Genomic DNA, 22,219 nt, shown 5'->3' with positions numbered 1-22,219 from the left:
ACGACACTTCAATTCTTGGGATTGCTACTTTGTAACCATTTCATTCAGTGCACTGAAAAGTAAAGCCTGAAGTTATCACTACTTGATGCGTTTAGCTCTTCTTGCTACTGGCTAGCAATCCTGGATTACTTCTATTTATCCATTCATATGCAATTGAGAAGCAAAGCTCACTGCAATAATGCAAAATTGCCACTGTGTATCTGTTATTTGCAACATGCTAGTAGGTTATATTGTAACTTTGTATCCATTTTACATCAGTGATAATGGCAAAAGCTGACCTCGAGTACGTTCAGATTGACGACTTTGCGTCGGCCCAGGTCCGGACCTGGGCCGGGGCCGACGTAAAAAACCAATGTGGACACGCTGAGTCGGCCCTGGGCCGACTCAGTTTGGTCCCGGTTAGAAGGGGGGTTCAGGGCCGACGCAAAATTTGGTCCGACACAAATCACCAGTGTGGACACATTACGTCGGCCCTGGTCCCAGTTGACCAGGCCTCCGCCATGGATCGAAGTTGAACTAGTCACCCTATTCGCACAAAACAAACGACGTTTGAAACTAAAGTTTACACCTATCGAAAGTTTTCAATCCAGTCTTTACATTTTAATATCATCCCATGTACGCAGAACTTCCCACCAACCTTTGTTCCGCAAACGAGACCATGTCATTCGATTCCACAGTGCACGTAATAGACTAGAGAGGCATGTCAAAAATGCCGCGCACTGGTTATTTCTCCACCGCGGTCTTATATATACCATATGCTCATCCAATAAATAGTGAAGATCTCTCCGATGATTAAAAGGGTGAGTGGTAGTCATATTTGCCCTTCTTGTGCGTAAAAACACAGGAAAATCATGAACAGTAGAAACAGCGTGCCATATTCAAATGCGCCATTTTGAACTTTGACAGGTCAGAGGTCACAAAGGAAGGTAAAGTTACGTCGGCCCTAATTCTGGTACCGGTAGGTGTGGACACGGACCAAATTTAATCCCAAAAGGACAATTATTTTGCGTCGGCCCAAATTTCAGTTGGGTTGCCAATGTGAACAAGATACTCTATGTGTATATAAACTGAGCCTTGCCATTTTGTATCCATTCTACGGCAACAAAAAGAAAGACTAATTACCACAACAAAGAATTGCAACATAGTATCAACTTCATGTCAATGAATAGCAAATTTAAATCCTATCAGTTCAGAATTGCTTCTTTGTACCCATGCAAAGCAACAGTTAAAGCAGGGCTATGTTTCAAATGCTTCAACAGCTAAGAAACCATTAATAAAGATAAAGAAGATCCTGTTCTGAACTTTTTTATTACTGTGCATATTCTCTGATTTTATGGATTGAAATTTATGTTAGACAGTAGAACAGTACACGGACTGACTGCCTCAACAAAGCTGTCTCTCCCAAACCACTCTGCTGCATTCTAAACCGACCAAATTTGGACTTATAACAAAACTGGTACACTAGCTGCTTAGCAAAATGCACATTTGCAGGATACCTCACCATACATGAAAATCATGGACAATTGCCCTCAAGGGAAATCGTGCAGAATGGTGATCACTCATTGCTGATTCCATCTCATGGGGGATCATTTTTATCCTATTCTAGAATAACGAAGGATTTATTATTGGAATATATACAGTTTTAAGTGTGTCATTTAGGGGACACAGAGTATAATCAGGGGGATGGGGAGGATGAAATTATTTCTTTCAAACCGATAAATTGGCCATTTTATTCTTGGGTCTGTCACTGTACCCACAAATAAATCTCGATTATTCAGCATATGCTTCTAATACTGGTATACGACCATCTACAGTATCTTTCCATTCAACCTGTTTCTATGAAACTTGAGTGAAAACTGAAGGTACAGGTTTTAATGTTAAAGTTTACAAACATAGTCAGTATGTCAGTATATCAGACATGATCTTTATTCAACAAGTTATCTTGAAATTGTACAATTAAAATCAGATCAGTGCCATAAATGTGACAAGGGCACAGAATAAGAAAGTGGGGGAGACTGGATGCACCTGTTTTATGAAACAAAAAGGATATGGATTTTTTTCTGATGGAAGTGATAAAAGATATTTACATGTTCACTTTTCTCAGAGAATAACTTGCTTCCTAGATGTACTAGCACCATATATATAATGATTATTTTGAAATATTTTACTGAAATATCTAAAGATACTTCTACGAAATATCAGTACACGATATTTTATGTTTTTTGTTACTGCTTCTATGCATAGCAGAAAAAGTAATAAGAAAAGCAACCTTTATTGGTACAAATCAAACAGAATTGTGGGTAATTTATCCTGCTGTGATGTGCCAATGTGTTGGAAATACTGTGACAAAGGCATAGCCTGTGTAAGTTGAGCATGAACTTTTGACCTTTTGTTGCTAAGGAGACGCACTTTTGTTCAACAGTTGCTACGTGCAACGGACACAACAATCAAAACCTAACACAGTACATAACTTAATCAGAGCAACATGCTGAATTGTACACAAAGAGATAATTGATTTATGTTTTCCCTTGTTCACAATTTCAAATTATTTCTTTGGGGAGGTGCGTTTCAGCGGATGATTCAATTGAGCTACACAATGAATAGGTTCTTTTGTGACAGAAAAAATTATTAAAACCTGCTACACTATGACTTGTGATTAGAACACCTTCCCCGACGTTTTCAACTCTGCTATCATCTTCTCAGAGCATTCATGACACAGCTGTTCTTGATCATAATTTATTTTTTAATTGACTAAATATTTTTTAAATGTGTACAACAGGGGAATGAATAAAATTGCACGTTTCAGGTACCTATAAAGACTACCTGTGTCAGCCATATTGACAAGGTGCTGCCATATTGAAAAGTTAAATTTACCATTCAAATTGTAGTTGAGGCAATATGAAATCGGCCATTGCGATGTCAAGTATGAAGCCATTTGGTTCTGCAAATATGGATACAGACCATATAACAAATTTTTTTTTAAACACACATCCTGAAAAGCCGTAATCGGACATACCAACTTTACCACAGATCTCTGCTCATTTACAAGGCACTGTTTTCACATGAAAGTGCCTCATAAACTTGAGTTTAAGAACCACTTGCCATAAATCCCAAATAACACAATATCAATAAAAATCAAAATCCTTTAATGTAGATCCACAAAGAGACTTATATGAGTTGCAGTAAATACTCAAAGTCATTTTTCATCGGCTGATGTCCCTGTCTTGCTGAAAGAATGTTTGGAGCACATCCAAAACGATAAGAAGTATTATTCCAACCCTAGTGGTAACACATCCTTATGGGTGATCCTTGTAGAATTTTTGAATTGAGACCAAATTTATGGGTGACAGACACCCTTCAACACACTCAGTTCCATGACACAAATCTCAGCATGGAATGGATTCTGAAAACTGGGCCATGTTGATGCTTTGAAGATCCTTGACAAGGAACGGCACACTTTGAAGATCAATTCATTTTGCAGATAACATCTTGAGAAATGACCGTAATGCCCTCATAACCTTTCCCAAAAGAGTTCCCCCTGCTTGAATATTTAATTTGTCCATCTACAGCTCCGTGTTACCTGAACAGAGTGAAATGCAAATATCACGAATTGTGCACAGATCCATCAATGGCTGCAAATTAACACTGACAGCGGCAGAAAGAGTTGGCACTAACTCGTAAATTCTCATTTCCTATGAAAGCTGCGAAATCAGCGCCCATTGTAAGTCACTTATCTGTACAATAAAGCCGGTGACTTTCCCAATGTATACTGCCATAGGAATGAAAGAAAGCCCACAGCATGTATGTTAAAATCTACAAGCATTCTTCGAGGTCCAGAACCTGTAACTTTCTGATAATTTTTTTTCAATATTTTATTTTGTATGTCAATGGCAAATTCTTGTTCTACTCCCAACAGCATATTGAAACACATACCTACGTACATACCTACACACACGTACTAAGCTTGGTAACGCAGTGTCTGTATGCAGTATGTGTACACTGCACTGTTATTGTTTTGATTTGAATTCTAGTCCGGACCAGAATTCACTCGTCAACAATAACAATGCCGTCTTCACATGTACAGGCTGAGTTGATAAACTGAATACTGTGTATCTCAATATGCTTTGGAAAGTTAAACAATAAATTGTAGTGGATATTAAAAACAAAAATAGTAAAAAAATCTTCAGAAGTTACAGCTGCTAGCCCTTTCTTTAATCGGCTTTGACTATCCTCCTTGGAATGAACCTTGCCCCATCCTGATTTTTTTCCCCAATGTAACCAATACTGTGTGCCAATCAAAGCTAAATCCTTGCATATTCTCAAACACAAAAGACTCCCAATCACTTCTTCTCTCATAATCTAACCGCAAACAATGTTTTAATAATTAAAATCATTGCATCATAAATCAATTTTTTTCAGTATATGATGAGGGAGATTGGCAGCACAGTGACAATGTCTGGTTACACCCATTCCTTTTATCAATCAAGCATGGCACATCTTCAAAATCTGTCTGGCATCTTTTTTTCTGGGCTGTGTTTGTGTTGATACAAAATACTGCCAACACCTGCAAGCTGAAGAGCATTTTGTCCTTGTTGATGAGACGAACAACTGTTGCGGAGGAAACTGAACCTGACAGCAAGTATAACATCAAAATGGTGCAAAATTTAATACCATGGCAGTCTCCTATACCGGTAGATTTCACCAGAGCATAGTCCAGTTTTTATAAACCTGGCACTGTGGGTGAGTTCTTGAAACCGCCATTACTGCTAGATACAGTAACTTGCATAAAATGGAATTTCACTTTCAATCTCCACTCAGCAGTGTTGAGTCACCTTTAGCCCTAACAACTGACGACCTGTACTGGGCCAGAGCAATATCAATGAAAGCTACTGTTTTCTGACCCTTTTACGACCAAATCTTGGGACAAGTCCATTGTTTTCCATGGGCAAACATGCACCTCTACACTGGGAAGTGGGCATGAAAGGATCTTCATCTTTTTACATCTTAATATGAACAAATGATAAGGAATATTATTATCATTATTAATAGTGTCATATTACAATCCATAAAATTTACCATTTCCAGACGTCCTGCGTGCCACCCCCCCCCCCCCCCCCCATCCCCCATGTGCAGTGCATGATGTTGCTGTATCTGTACATTCACTGTTGAATGGTTTCCAGGGACCCACTGGATGATTGCAAGAATGTCTCACACTCTGTACATGTAATTCACTCTCACAGGCTACTGAGAAGCACGTTCAAGAGCAGTGGCGTTCCAGATCTTCGCTATAAATTGTAAGAAAATTGTTGACATGGCACAAAAATGGTCAATACTCGGCCAAGTTGATGCTCCAGTCAGCAATGTAAGATGTATAATAATAAGATTATTACCAAAATACCTCAAAAGTTGCACACAGAGATTGCTGCCGTGCATCACACTCCGTTTTGCATCAGGTGATACATGTACGCTGTGCCGATGTCCTTGAACATCCTTTGCGGCATTTTTGTAATATAATAACCTCATAGTATCCTACAATTCCTTGAAAATCAACGTGACTTCAATGATACAATAAGATGTACAAAGTACTATCACTGTAATGAATCTATGAAGCAATAAAATCGAAGAAGTCTGTTCTGTAGTAAAAGAAAGGGGCTGCCTAATCTGAGGACATTGGTACACGATAAACTGCATACACGCTGTTCAAGTTTAGATACAAAGCTCTTGGACAACAGCTGTCTGTGGCATGTACGGGATATAGGGATGACAGCAGTGAGCAAGCCTACGGTATCTCTGAAAGCTGAACAGGCACCGAGCTAGTCTACATGTATGTGTAAATCAGCCATTTGATATGAAATATGCTCACTCTATATCTGTGTTGCTGTTCATGCACACACTTTGGCAGACAATACAAATAAAAGAATCATATGAAACAGGCCAATTGTACAGTATCTGCCAGACTGATATTCATGATCCGATCTGCATTTAAACGGTCGGTCAGACATGTTGTGACTGTGTTCAAGCATTATTTTGAATAACAGGTCCATACAAAAAAAGAACTAGCCTGGATTAGTCCCTCTTCCCCATTTAAATCCAGTGAAAGCCATCAGGGTGCTATGATTTCAACAGGTGTTTAACCTTGTACAACAAAAGATGGGTAGACAAACTTGCAAACATGTGGTTAAAACCCTTTGAGTGCCAAAGTCAATTTCTGTCGCCTTTACATAATATAACGCAGACAATTTTTTTTCAGTGTATGACAATTTATTTTCATATTTCCCAAAAATTTTGATAAAAAACTGGAGCCATTGAAAAGTTATGTCCCTTTGGTCCAAAATTATAAAAACAATTAGAGAAAAATTCATAAAAATTGGCAATTTAGGTGGGAAAAATTACAGCACTTAATGGGACAATTTCATGGATGACACAAGGTCGCTGTTGCAGTCTTCAAGAAAAAAGTTTTGTGACAATCAGAAAGTCCCAAACAGCTTTACATGTACGACTTGTTACCCTGACCATTAATATATGTAGGTGAACTTTACCCTCCCAAAACTGTTACAGGTTATGAGTGTGTTTAAAATATAAGCACTGACGTAAAATAATGCGTAAATGTCGCATTTACTGATTCTGCCCGCGGAGAGTTGTGGTGACTATACAGATGTGACACGGAGCATCTCTGCACACGTCATACTGTACATGTAAGGCACGTATACATACCTGCTGAGGGTTGACTAGAATGGAGAACGAAGTTACTAGAAAGATGGGCCTTGGAAGGATAAAAAACACAAAACTAGAGCGACACATCACAGTGAACTGTCTGAAATTACTGCATGCAACTGTGAAGAAAGTCGACACGACACTTTTCCTATCATTATGTTTGTTTGAAAACAGCAAATAAAAGGCAAAAAAAAATTGACAACGGCAGGACGAAGATTTTGATGGGTCACTGCAGAAAAAATTACACATGATGATGAAAAGTTCTTTGACCGACAACAGGCAAGGAGGAATCAACGAGAAGTGTTAGTAAAGCTGATGAAAAGGTTGAAGATGAAACCGTAACATGGAAATGTCCACACCTAATCCCATGACAAAGTGTATAATGGCTTCTGATAAGAAAGAAGATACCTGTTTCTTTGTATCCATTGTCTGTTGTAACTTGGGAAAGTAGAGGTTTTCAAGGATCTGGACAATGGGTGATTAATTCCAGTTCGTTAAGGACGGGGTAAGTTCATCCAACGATGACCAAGTTGTTGAGTAATATCCTCATTGCAGTGACAAGGAACTTTCAAAAAATGGCGGAGAACACAAAGGCACAGCATACGGAACCCATGGAACACACAAGTAGAGTTGACGAATGGAAGAACGAGTCAACAATTAATAGTCGATGCAGCATCCACAATGTGTACAGTAACGTACGTCTTCTCGCGAAAGTGAAGCTGAAAAAACTCCTGTGCTGTGTGAGAGAGCAAGCGCAGACGCCCGACGCCCGTCTCGCACTTCCTAATCCGATCCCTCCTGCATCACTCTCCGAGTCTTAGTTGCCATGGTGATGCAATGAAGATGTGAAGTGGAACGCGAGAAAAGATGCCGTTCTGAATGTTATATGACCCAGACACACTCTCAACACAGTCAAGTAATCGGCGGAGAAAAAAAGTCTGGAAACGGTGTGTCTGACTCCCATACAATCAACTACGTGAGTGATGGCCTTATTACCCAAGCCCTAATTATCCGTTGCTGGGATGAAAAAACAAATGTATCATTCTAATCTAATACAATCATAATCAAATTTGCAAGACTTCATCAAATACTCATTCTCTTACTTTGCAAGAGACATTATTTGCTATTGATTATGTGCAACAAACTCGATGAAAATACAATCTATGTAATTGAACAAATTACAACGGAAAATGTTTCACTCTAACAGAACTCACCCTATTGATTTTACTATTAAAAATTTATTCCAGTTTTCAGCCAAAGATGGACTATTAAGAATTGTTTGTTTTTCTGCACAATATTCACTCAATATTGATAATGAAGCACAGTTCAAATGAAGTTGATCTGCCAGGAGAAGAGGTATGGCCATTGCATAGCTGTGTTTTACAGTGTAGTCACTACGTGTCAGATGGGTAACTGAACAATTTTACAGGTAAGTTTCAATCCTCATCAGAAGATTAATAAGGTGATACACAGCTTTGGGGCAAGAAATGAAGTCACTGCAGCTGTGACTGATGAGTGTGGCAGTGTGTTGAAGGCAAGGAATTAGGAAGCGGTGAATTATGACACTTGGCAAGTTGAACGATGTCAGTTGTTATGACTGCTGACCAAACCTAAAAAAACTAATAACAAAGTTAATGCCTATCCTCATCAAAGATGGGCATATATAATGTTTAAAAAAAATTACAAGGAAGATGACCAGGTTTAAAGAAGAGAAAGCCATATTTCAAATGCTTTCTACAAGCGAGCTACCTCCAGATATTTGGTGATTGTAAACCCAGCTGTGAAAACTTCACTGTTGTAGCTTGCACCATGATCACACAATTATAATGAGTTTGCAAAACGTGCATTTTCCAAAAGAAAAATAAATTTTTTAATAACTTTCTCTTCTAACATATAATAATGCCCTGCGAAATCTTACATCCTGAAAAAAAAAATCAACATAACTTTTAGAAATCTTTTTATTTCATCTTTTCAATGTTTTGTTTTACTGAATCCATGATTACAGAACTTTAAAGATATTCAGTCACCTGTTTTTTTAATAGCAAATCACAGATTTTATGCAGGTGGCCGCTTTTTAAAAAGAGCACCCCCACACAACCGGCCATGGCTTACTTAGCAGTGTCGACTGCATGTCCTTTGACGTATCAAATATGTAGGGCGGACAGCTACAGGTGTTATGGGGTAGAACACTAAGCCCCACCCCTTTACCATATATGGAATATGCAAATTGATGGTGACCTTGTACCTTTAAGAGTAATATGGTATTAATGACCAAAATAATGATACTGTCCTATGGAAAGATTGTTTTGACATTTTTAAAATCATCATAATGTTAGATATTTCTGTAAATACTCAGGTTCTCACAGAGAATATTTTGTCCAAAATGAGTTTTAATAATATTTCAAAAATTGTTGATTCTGAATTCAGTTTTCTCCACAGCTTGGTAAAAGAGGGGGGACTTATTTACATTACCATACATAATTTGCATGTTCTTTTGTTCTGAAAATAAGTTCTTTTGTATGATTATTAACATATGAATAGGTTGTTAAAAAAAACAGAGGGTGGCCCACCCCCTAAAAATCCTGTTGTGGAGAACCAAGACTTTCAAGTTCAAACCAAAGACAATGGAGCGGAAGACAGTTTACCTTATAAACGCACTAACTTAAGGGCCGTAGATAATTAAAACACGCGCTCGGTAAATGCAACTTCTGTGTTTGGGGGAGGGGGTTAGGCTGTATTTCGATTACCGTGCGTAAATATCGCACTACAAGTTTTCCTATCGCAACATCTCGCTACACGTTTTTCTGTATCACAAAATATTGCACTACATTATTTGGCGTGCACCAGGCCAGTATGGCACCGGCGCTACACCAGCATTCTTTTGACATACACGGAATCAGTACACGAGAAAAATAACGTAACAATCATTTTGGTTACACTGTTTCATTTCATTCTATTGGTTGTGTCATTGTTGAGTTGGCACTGAACAGAGATTGATTTTAGATGGAGTATGGAAGGGGGGGGGGCATAATCATCAATAGTTGGATGCAGATACAGAATGAGGCTTGGTTGGATTTTCGCACTTCCAAACTTTCATTTAGGGGAGGGGGAGGGGGTTGAGGACAAACGCACTTAGTTTCGTTTACCGTGCGCATGTTTTAATCATCCACAGCCCCTTAGTCTGTAACTGAACAACGAAAGTACAATGTAGTCTGCAACCTTTCAAATCGATCATTGGCACTGGGATTTAAAGAGTGAAGGTGCAGAGGACATTGAGATGCAAAGCTTTTATCAACAGGGAATTAGTTAACTCCTCATGTGCATTTGAAACTGCCAACCACCTAACTAGGAATTTAAAATTCCGTTATGCCCTGGGGTTCTCTCGGGGAAGGTCACCTGAAAAGGGGACACTAACAAGACATCTCACATAACAGACATCAAATCGGTAGGTGTGTACGTGACGGTCTAGAATCAGCTGGATCTCTTTTGTAGCTCCGCAAATGTTGAGTTTTGCAGAGCTACAAGATGACAGCTTAGATAATGGACTGAACAAGAGACTCCCCTTATGGTACACAACCTGGCTACACATATATGCATGTAAATAAAGATTCAATTCCACCTCCCTGCCGAAAACGCACAACAAAGATCATTATGTGCGTGGAATTTAATATTCAAGACTGAACATCATGCAATATCATCAATTAATAATAATTGCAGAGCAACTGTAAGTATTAAAACATTTCCATCATGCAGATATAATTCAGATCAAATTTTGTCCTTGCCAACTGAAAGTTGGCAAAGGTAACTGACATGTTAAGGACATTTGAACTGATCCATATGTTAAATGTATTCATTATACATTTAGATGTACCAGGCTGTCACCTTGTTGGTAGTTTTAAGTATCTTCCACACAACATATTGGAGTCTCAGCATTATTATCAATGGATATAATCAATGGTTGATTCTTTTGGCTAATAACAGACAAACAAATGCATAGAGGATCCCATCTGACATCAGCTGTATCTAGGGTTGGAGTTCTACGTACACCAGAATCAATGAAGCATATTATTGAATGACTTGATCTTTGACAAGTGATTTTTCTCGGTTGAACAGTTACAACAAACATTTTTCTGGAATTGACATTTTCTAGAGTATTAAAGTTTCGGGGCATGCAGCTTTGGTACCAGCCCCTCTTTATATACTAACAAACTATTCTACAGGGTGTGGTTTAAGGCACAATACATGTTTGCCTCGGGACAGATATTCAGAGTCTCAAAACTTTTCATAATACTTTTGGTCTACCACTTGTGAGGGTTCATTTTGAAGCTAATAGAGAAAATGGCATTTTAAGCAGCTTATTTTTGTAAAAATGGGAAATTAATTTTTTCCCTATGAAGTTACAACAACAGAGGGATAGCGGCCATATTGAATTTTGAAGTGTAGGTAAATAATGGGTAATTTGTTTCTCTAGTACTAACATCTGAATGGTGACCCGATTTTTATTCTTTATTTTGAGAAAGAATGGTCAAAAGTTTCCTTGAGACAAGATGAGCAAAAATTTAAGTATTTCAGTTTCACATACATACTGCCTTGAAGAGATCTCTTTGTTCATACATTTTGACCCAATCATATGACAGAATGGTTCCATTCTGTAAAGCAGTCATCTGCAGTCTGCATTTCATTCTAGACACATTCGAGTGACCAAATTGAAACTACAGGACAGCTGTGTGTAAAGACTGCATGTATGAAATGTCCTTGAACAGCAGTGTGAAATACCAGCAATAATAGTTATGCCAACTGAACTGAAGATCTATCGTTCAGTTTGGCTGTGAAGATGGGTTGGGCGCTGTTTGCCCTTTGCAGTCTGAAAGGAGCTATGAATTTGCATAAAAGTTCGTGTTGTAGAGCCTCGTTTTCGTTACACTGACCGCCACTGCAGTGAGGGATAAAATACGGCGAAAGGGTGGTCTTTAAATATCGACGTGCAGCAAAACGTACAATAGCTAGAACTATAATTTTTGCTTTCAGTTGTAGCATACATACTAATGATCTGTTTTCCTAGGGTAAACTCACAAAAGTTGAGAAGATTTTATTTAAATCGCTACAAAGTGGGTGGCGAGGTCAACCCGCCAAATGCGGAAGTAAACTTCACCCTTTTTCGTAAAACAGCTCGATAATGACCTTAGAGGTCTTAAGCCAAGCCGAAAATTTCAGAAAATATTCATTTAACTATTATCAACATTTGGTGAAATTTTCATGACCGTGCGACCATGGACATGTATTTGCGGCAGTGTTGAATGTTGGCATGCAGTTACCATACCGCTGTATACGTAGATCTCGAGGGTCTATGAGTATACGAACACCCGTTACGCTATGTACAGTCCACGCTGTTTACCGCAACCAAACCACTTGTCGTTCACACGGCGCGGGCGTTACACGATTAATCTTTCATTTTTTTCAAAGTTTACTCCAATAATCGGGTCACTGATGTTATATATAAATAAAGTATTTAATTAATGTCACATTATGACCATCAATACTTTACAAAAAAAACCAAAATTTTTGCTAGTTACATGAGTTATAAAATGTGCCAGTCTCAAGCACGCACGGTAATGCTAGCAGGTATTGCCGCAGCGCGCAGCTGTTTACCGGCTATCATTCTCTAGCCACATCTATATTGACGTACTCGTGTGCGGGATACAGGGTAGCTGTATTTATCCACCGATATTTTTTGCGGTCGATGTTTATTTCCTACAGTTTTTGTATGCTTGCTAGCTACTAGAATGCGAAAACGGAAAAAATCACTCATAAACGAAACAGCGCTGCTAGTCTGTACGACGGGTGTCTACCACTATACTACGTGTACGGCCGCAGACACAGTATAAACGTAGCCCTTCTGTCACCGTAGTGTTTTTTTTTCCATTTGCGCTGTCCACGACTTTACCGAGAAGCCAGCCAGGCAGATTGTGTTGGCCAGTGAGGTAACACAAGCTTGCAGTCTTGCTTCCTCGTCACAATCATTGAAAACATAAATAGAACCGAAAAAATCTGCCAAGTTAGCCGGTGAGGACCGAGAAAGAGCCGAAAGAGTCTATACGTGTACACTCACGCTGCGCTGTATGTCGCCATGTTAGATTTAACACATGAACGTCGCTGCATAGTCAACTTCAACGAGACGTGTTTCAAAAACGGAGGCTTAAGCCACTGAGATTTTTTCAGATCGTATAGACCTACTCAAGATACGTCCCCTCCCTACTTCTCATGGAAATTTGACTTTGGATATGCTTTTGCGGCAGTGTTTAGTGAACGGCATTTTCGGTCACTCGAAAACCATGAAAATAAGGCTAACGCAAAAACGAATCGATAAAACCCCACAAAAAATCATCGGCGAACACTAACTAAGAGTACAATTCAGCCGCTAACTGGAAACTGGACGGATGCTAAACGAAGGTTGAGATATCTGCGGATAAAATTCTGGCGAAAAATGCCATAACCGTCACTCACTGGCTAGAGGGCGCTGTTCGAATTTGAACTAAATCCCTAATTATGCATGCAAATGAAGTACCCTCCTTTCAGACTGTTTGCATTGCATCGGGACACCTACTGTTCTTAGTGGCAAAAAGCCAACAGAAAAAAAGGCATTTTGATAACACAAGAAATAGCATGCAACATGTAGTGCAAATCATTTATTAAAAGTTTCAACACAGCTTCTCCCATCATATGAGTCTTCTTGAACATTAACCTTCCCTGAATATTAATGAGACATGGCTGACCTTTGACCTACAGACATTTCCAGGGTACACTAAAATGTCTTTACTTGGAACACATTCCCTCTATTTAGAGGGACTGTACTTGGAACATACAACTTTTCAAACCTGCATGTTTTCCAAAACCATACACTTCGTCATTATAACATGATGTAGTGAAAAAAATACAATGTTTACAAATGGAAAAATATATACAAATTATGGGTACGTCTCACAACAGTTTTCTGGGTTGCCTGTTTTCCTGTTATTGGAAAGTAAAATATACCACAATCTGGCATTATTAAATATCAATAGGTTTGATGGGGAAAAATGCTGACTTAAACTGTACAGTATAGTGTAACATTTGTCAAAGAGACGATAATAATATCTTGCTTGAAGAGTATAAATTCCACAGCTCACATTATCATTTCATGTTCACTGGGCAATTGTTCGCAATCATTTTATGTCAGATACACTCAAATGCCTCAGATGTTCAAAAGAAAAATACTGCGATCTCAAGTAAGCACTGTAAATGAAAAAGATGCTCAGTGAGAGAGACAGACGTGGTTATCTGGAGCATAAAATATTCAACAGGAACTGAGGTAGGGGTTTCTCTTGTTGACAGTGATGTCATAACAATGTCATCACCCTGGCTGACCCTATCAATGGGTGACATGCATTCTGCTTGGACACAGACGGCCTACTATCCAGTTGACAGCAGGCGGTGACTGTTCAACAACCTCTGTGTGTGCTGTCAGGCTGTGAGGTTAACGCAGTTCACAGCACTGCTCGGGGAATTCCACTTCTAATTCTGATTACGCCACAAATGGATGAAAACAGTGCTACTCCTACTCACTGTCTACAGTCTAAATGCAAATGTGAAGTTGGCAGCTTTCTTCAGAACTACATATTCAACATCCCTGAACTAAGGAACAGTCCATTTTCATACCAACTATTCTAAAAGATAGCCAGAAAATAATTATTTAGCCCTGGTGTGTGGGACACAGGTACTAGTTCTTTAGACTGGTATACTGTCCTATACCCTTTCCCCATTGGGAGTGGGGCCATTCAGTTGATCATTGCACATACATGTATTCAACTTATATAACTAAAATTAAGATATAGAGTCCCCAGTAGTAACTTATCAAATGTTTTATTAGTCAAATTTATTGAGTCATAATATAATGCAATTAAATGACCACCCCTCCTGTTTTATTATAGATTCAATATCTCCTATAAAATGAAATATATGAAATTATCACCTACAGGAGAGGACTGTGCTTTTATGCTAAATGTATTTGTCGACCACTTTATTATTCATGGAAAACTTTCTCATAAAATATCAACGTTCAACCAACTCAAATTCACACTACACATTCTAAAGACTGCAATCATGGTAAAATAATAAGATTTATCTTATGCCGTGTTAACCTGTGTGTTCTACCTGCTGTATCCATGCTACATTTGATGGTCTGTTTGTTCTTTATCTGCAGTCTGAATGTGATGGATATAAGTTGGGCAACATTTAACCTTGTGATAGCTGTTTCCTCTTGGGGCTTTAAAGAGAACTGCAGGGCAGGCAAAAGCTATGCAGACGGCATGAAAATGAGCAGAACCCTTTTGCAATATGCATAACGAAGCATATACATACATGTACACGTACAGAGAAAAATAGGAAATCTTTTCACTGTTGTGCTATGCTACGGTTTAGCTTTGGTGAATTTTAATTAATTAAACGGTGAAGTGGTGGTGTACGTAATAGTGCAGTGATTTTTTGGGAGCAGGGTTTAAAAAGGCTACTTTTGGATCCCACATTTGTATGCACAATGATACTATCGTTTCACTTCTGTGAGTGTATGCATGAATGAATCAACACTTTTCAGTAAATGGTAGGTGTTTCAAAATGCTTAAGGGGTAGAACGCGCCTTGGGGACAGATAGTTGGACTCCAAATTTCTACAATTCTTTTCTGATCTACCGGTACCACTTGTGGGGGCTCATTCTAAAACTCTTAGAGAAAGAAAGACTTTCACCCTCTTAGTTTTTCAAAAATCGAAAATTTCAGTTTTTCCCATAGAGTTAACACTGGAATGGCAGCCAATTTGAATTTCGAATATCACAAAATGTTGAGTAATTTGTTTTGCTTTCTCAAAACTTTGTACAGTGACCCCCGTTTTAATTGTTCATTTGGTAAGAGAATGGTCGAAAGTTTCATTCAGGAAAGTTTGAGCAAAAGTTTAAGTCTTTCAATTTTGAGGCGCATACTACCTTAAGTTACGTAGTAGCATAAGAATTTGCTATTGGCAAACAAAACAAAAAGGTAAAATAAATTGATGAAAAGTTACAGCAACTGGGCCTTTATAGATGATGCACCTCTCATCACTGTCAATGTGAATGAAAGCAGGTAATTTCAGTAAATGTAGCACGGTTTGAAACCCTAGTGATTATTTCCAGTGTCTCGGGGAAACAACAACATTTTCTTATCATTAAATATGCATGGACGTTATACACTGGGCAAATGTCAGCTGAAATTGCAATTTGAATTTTGCAAGTATCATTACCTTCCTGCTAATGCAAAATTGATGACTCAATCAAGGAGGGGAAGTTTTCCTCCGTGGAGATACTGTTTAATTCAGGATATTTGATGACGTTGGTTCAAAATGCAAAGACGATAACGTCGATGATACTGATATACGATGAGGATGATGATAATGATAAGATGTCAATGAAATTTAAGAAGATGGCTGAAGCAAGTCCGAAAGCATTATAAGATATGGTTCTATTTTTCCCCTGTCATTTTTAATCTCTTGGTTTGTGCAGTTTGTTCGTGCTAAATACAGAGGAACAAATCAGACTGGGATACCTGCCGATAAACCTGCTCATCCTAGATTCCCTATAAACATCCCACTCTCGTCATGATTATGGATTTGTATTTTTTCAAAGAATGAAGGGGAGCTGGGTTGAAAGAATTCATACTACATGTACCTTCAATAAGAGTAATTGACCAGTTTTAGTGACAAAATTCATGACTATTTTGGCAGTATATGTTGTGGTTTTACTCCTTTGAAATGCTCCAGTTCAAAAAATGTCAAAGTTAACTCTGTGTGTCACTGCATACACTCAACACATGCTCTTGTGTAATTTTTTAACAAAAGGACGGAGCCAAGTCACTGTTGAGTTTTAAGTGTCCAATTGTTCTCATGGTGTACTGGCCACAGCATACAAGGAAAGCAATACGGTAGTAAGAATCATTCAATTCACATCCACTTCACTCAAAGTTTGACAACTTTTGGGTTTATGAGACTTAACAATAGGATGCCATGCATCCAGGGTGACTCTCATGTATATTAAGGCCGGAAAGGTTTACAATGACACACTTCTGGTGATGTGCCTTTACAATGGTATAGGCACCATAATCCGCAGCCTTGTGGTCAGGTTTGGATCAATAACCCTCTTTCATCAACGGGCCCATCAATACATCTCATTATAAAGAAATAGGTGTGCACAGTAATACCCAACAATAAGAAAGCTCGTTTATGCCGGAAACGTTACGGTCAACTTGACAGATTGACAAGTTGAAGTGCAGTAGCATCAATGAACAGCATCACAATTTTGTATTTATGAACCCATTATTTGCTTTCCGTACATTCGATATTTGTCATTTGCGTAGCTGAACACCTTAAACTAACATACCTATCAAGTTACATAGGTACCTATGTAATTGAATGTAAACATGAACCACAACAGCGTCAGAATAAAAACATTTTCCTAGGGGGGCCTGACAGTTCACTGAACAGCAGGTATCAGTTTACTCCACCAGAAACACCATATCCAAAACATTGGCAGAGTTTTCAAAATATGCTGCAATCAGTCCACTACGGGACTGCCTTGGATTCTGTTGGTGTTTCTAACAGAGAAATGGATGGAATGAAATTGTAAAATTTTCTTCAACTTGCAACTTGAGAAAGTGCGACAAATCTGTCCTAACAATAGAGATGTGTGCTGACCAGAGAGAGGTGTCTACGAGGTCAGCTTTCAAGTTTCATTGTAAAATCATTGCGCATATTTGAATCTGGTAGGAAAGAAAATGTAAAGTGGTAAAAGTTACGATTATGTGACCGATGACCTCTGCAGGGCAGGGGTTTCCATTCTCAATGATGGACTTAGATAGCTTCTGATATTTTGTGCTGGATACTTGCAGTGCGTCAGTAATTGCAGACTGCAGTGAAAGTCAAAGGTCAGCAACTAATGTCTCAGTATTGAATACGTAGTCACTTAGCTGATCAATCTCCAGAAAAATCTTGTAAAATTTCATTCAGATTAACTTTATACAGATTAGCAATGCTCTTAATCACCACACACTGCAACCCAAAATAGCATCTGCTGGCTACATGCAGCCTATCGGGTCAGGGAGTTCCCGAGTGTTGTGAACTATCGTGTCAAAAGTATATCTCTGAGTCACAACGGCAAAGGACAAGGCACCATTGTTTAGCTCGATCAGACACTTGGGTCTATTTTGGTTTTTAATCTTTAAAAGGGAGATTTATCTCTTTGTCAGGGGAAATGTCACCTACAATTGTTGGTGATAAAAACGGAAGATAACAGAATTTGCTGTTTCCGAGATCTTTTTCCAAGCCCAGTTTCATCATCAAGATAAACGTATCATCAGAATAGTATTTTTGATTTTATCATGTTGCCAGATTTTTTTCTAGGTGTGAAAAACTCCATTTGTGATCAACACATATTGCCTGGGAGCATTCACCCTTGAAAAAACTCACCATTCAACCGCGGTAAAATATAATAGTGCATTGTGACATGTACCATGGGTGGAATTTCTCCCCTACCCCCCTTTGCTAGGGTTACAATGACTGACGTACACATGCATAGCTGCGCTGTATTTTACATGTCTGATCAGCTACCAGCATCTTGTGTTACACCGCAGACACATAATTCACTTTTCAATTCCAAGACCTGAATAACAAAGACACCAGCCAATAGCAAACTGTTGACTGCCATCTACATGTGTCTAATGACAAAGGAAAAAAGATCGATAGACCACTGCCTAATGGTAACTTAGTAATATCATATTGCAAAATAAATATTTTTGATCACGGTAAATTATAAAACAATATTAGCAAAACTTTTGTTTTGTTGATCCTACTTGTCCATGACGAGTAGATCTCCTAATCATCAAACACAACGTAAGTCAAACCATGAAAGAACCCATGCTTTTCTCAGTGACAAAAAAAAAGCTTGTCTGTTGATCATTCGGGGTTTATTATTGTACTTTGATACTGTCATGTATGATACAGAACAATACAGCCCGTATTCACAATCAAATTGCCTTCAAATGAATCCAAGTTTCTAAATGCATACATGATGTCAGAGCACGAAAGACATCATTACAAAATACAGAATGCTATAATTGCTGGCACTATCCTTTACAAAGTCTGATTCCCAGCCTATCAGTTACAACAATATACTTATAATAGCATGCATAAGTTGTGAATTCACAAAGGGCTTTAAAACTTGAATTTTCTGATCTGCTTCTGAAAACACATCCTTTCACTAGGGAGTGTTGTCATCATTCAGTAAATGTTATCTTAGCGAGATGTCAAAATTGGTCAAATATTATGAACATTATATAGGAAAGGAAATCTTATTTTCCCAAGCGTAACAGAAAATAAAATATTGAAAAGCCCTAGAAAGCTGATACTCACATTATGATCACATAGACTTTCTTATGAGAATTAAGAATTCAAAGGTATAAACATTTTCTGTCTCAGCAACATTTTCGATCTAAAATAATCAGAATATATTTACAAACTCAGTATAAAATGTCTACAATGTTTTGTACAGTACTTTCACAAGTTGTACAATTTTTCCAAATGTTTAAGATGATACCTGGCTTACTTCTGTTTCACAACATACAGGCTTAAGAAAATGTACTCGGTTACCATAGTAAAGTTTTTAAAAATGACCTCCCTCCTTAGCCATCCTTGAAATCTCAAGCTGAATGTACTTTTAACTCTAAGGCATATACTTTGATACTGAGAGAGCAGATTGTCCTGCGAGCCATCAGTTAAGTAGCACAACATAACATTTACCATAATCACCCCGATTACTGCATGTATTATGACTCAAGAAAATAAATGACTTCTGAAAAGACAGTAAATACCGCACATTCTTTGACTTTCTTTCTCAATTTGTGTTGAATTAGTTGATGATCTATACTTTGTTTTTACTAGAACATATTCAGCACCTTATGGCAACCTTTGACCTCCAATCATAATTCCAGTTTTAAGGGACAATCAATCTTTTATCAGGGAGGTAAACAATAGCTGTCATTGCTAAATATAGATGTCACTGATTATATACCCTGAAAACATATCTACCTGACCCTTAAAATTGTGACAGCTTTTCAAAGTGTTTGTTTAATGATAAAGTGAGGAAAATTCCACTGAGGCTGACAAATATCTGTAAATACGATAAATGCATCAATAGATACGTGAATATATTCATCTTAAGCTATGAGAAAATGGAAGAGACAATTTCTCTCCACCAATAAATATTGTACACTTTGGGAACGATTTCTGCAAAAAGAAAATTCCAAGCATATTTCTTTCTAGCGCACAAAAAATATTATCACAATTTAATAATCAATACCAGTGTGCATATACATCTTCAAAAACAGCACAAATACACACCCTACATTTGTTGTTATTATTTCAGGATGCCCTCAGAAAGTCCACTGCCCCATTCCTATATGTGATCAAAGATCACCTTCAAGTGCAATGTGGTTAGGTTATCCTGGTAGGGTTGCCATCCATGTTGAAGTTCTTTCTTTCTTCAGTTTGGTATCACAGATCAAAACTCAGTTTTTCAATGATCATGTACATTGTTGAAAAGTGTATAATCAGAAAATACATGTACCTGATCATGTACATTGTTGTAAAGTGTATAATCAGAAAATACATGTACCTGATCATGTACATTGTTGTAAAGTGTATAATCAGAAAATACATGTACCTGATCATGTACATTGTTGTAAGTGTATAATCAGAAAATACATGTACCTGATCATGTACATTGTTGTAAAGTGTATAATCAGAAAATACATGTACCTGATCATGTACATTGTTGTAAAGTGTATAATCAGAAAATACATGTACCTGATCATGTACATTGTTGTAAAGTGTATAATCAGAAAATACATGTACCTGAAAATTACTGAGAAGCACCATGTAGAGTTGCATTAAATTTGCCCATTGGCAGGCCAACCACCTCATATGAAATCATAACTTGACTTCGAATCTCTTTTTTCATCACTTCTGTATGTATTTTGCCATTTGAATTCAGAACCTGAATTGAGAACCCAGTCCCAAAGCACACTAAACTCATGTTTACATACATGACAGCAATCTAATAGTAATACATTCTAAATATCTGTCATGTGGTCTGTCTGGATATTGTTTGTCTACAAACTAATGTATGCCGTCACCATCAATATTTGGACAGTATGCTAACCATATCATTCCTCTGAAGTTATTTACACTGATAATGGAATATCTGTAGGCTTTTTTCCATTCCATGCTCAAAGCTTTGGGCTACATTCTCCCGTCTTTTATGAAATGTGTAAATGGAACAAATCCTTGACATCTGGCGGTTCTGAACATTGTAAAGCTCGAAATAATATCCCAATATTCCCATTTCCACAATTATGTATGGACAAAGTCATATTTTTAGCCTCACAGAATCACTACTGTGTTTCATGAAAGGAAGGCATAGCCATTACAAATTAATTACATTCCTTGAAAAGAAATCCAAACAAAAAAGACAAAAAACACTGTCTGCCATTAATATTCAGCAACACTGTGTAGGTGGAAAGCTTACAGCATGAGAAAGAACTATAGCCATATTAAAAACTGATAAATTAACTATGAATTATAGAAAACTGCTCCTGTTCACTATGTATACAAAAGCATCATAAATTGTTGTATCTATTTTTACCTCTTGATTTGACAGCTAATGTGTATGGATCTGAACTATTGTTTCACAGGATAGATAAAAATTGAGTCGTACAATATTTCTCAGAATAATGTGAGCAGTTATGACAGATCCTCACTTGGCCTACTTTGAAAGAAAAATTAGGACACAATGCCACCTAGAGCTGATTTGAAATTGTCTTCATTTTCTCAGTTTATGTATGGATGTGGGTTGCTTCAGTCTATGCCTAATCTAGTAATTATCACATACAATAAGACCAAAAGAACCTATGTACCTTCCAAAATTTCCAATTCACACGTAATTAAATGGTTGTATATACATTTTCACAGTATAGGCTGCTAAATGTTTTGAAGTATGAGAAAACCTGTTTACTCAGTTTTAACATGCAGGTACTGTTCATTTACACCGCAAGATCAAAAAGTTATCAATTTTCACATTTCAAAATAGTGCCTACGAGTCAGTGCAATATGGGAGTCAAACCAGCGTTGTGAATACCATATTTCATAAAATTACATTCTGGAGTTCCTTTCTCACACCTGTCAATGTTGGAAGTTTCCTTCTAATGTCAAATTTGTGCAGGATGAAAGGAAGGTAGCCATAGATTAACACTGTATTAATATTCAAGAGACAATTAATTACAAGGTTGGCAAACAATTAGGATACGAGTCTTTTCTGAACGTAAAAAGAAATGAATTCATTTCTTTATCAACTTGTTATTTTTGGTTTTTTGTTTTGGTTTTTTTTTTGATCAAC

At 37.7% G+C, this 22,219-nt stretch overlaps 1 protein-coding gene across 8 annotated transcripts in view; it reads right to left on the bottom strand.

Moving 5' to 3' along the window:
• LOC139139059 (microtubule-associated serine/threonine-protein kinase 2-like) overlaps nt 1-22,219 on the bottom strand; it is a 140,365-nt gene that overhangs the window by 103,592 nt on the left and 14,554 nt on the right. The window contains exon 1 of one of the 8 annotated variants that reach the window (XM_070707778.1): nt 7,123-7,155. The exons of the other annotated variants lie outside the window; for them this stretch is intronic. Within the exon in view, the coding sequence (XP_070563879.1) occupies nt 7,123-7,140 (18 nt within the window). The 5' untranslated portion in view covers nt 7,141-7,155. Of the gene's footprint in view, nt 1-7,122; nt 7,156-22,219 lie in introns of those variants that run through there. 8 annotated transcript variants of the gene reach the window in all.

Source organism: Ptychodera flava, chromosome 8, assembly GCF_041260155.1.
Source record: "Ptychodera flava strain L36383 chromosome 8, AS_Pfla_20210202, whole genome shotgun sequence".
Taxonomy (NCBI): domain Eukaryota; kingdom Metazoa; phylum Hemichordata; class Enteropneusta; family Ptychoderidae; genus Ptychodera; species Ptychodera flava.
Note: the sequence above shows the minus strand (reverse complement) of the source record. Positions and strands in the feature narration are given on the sequence as shown.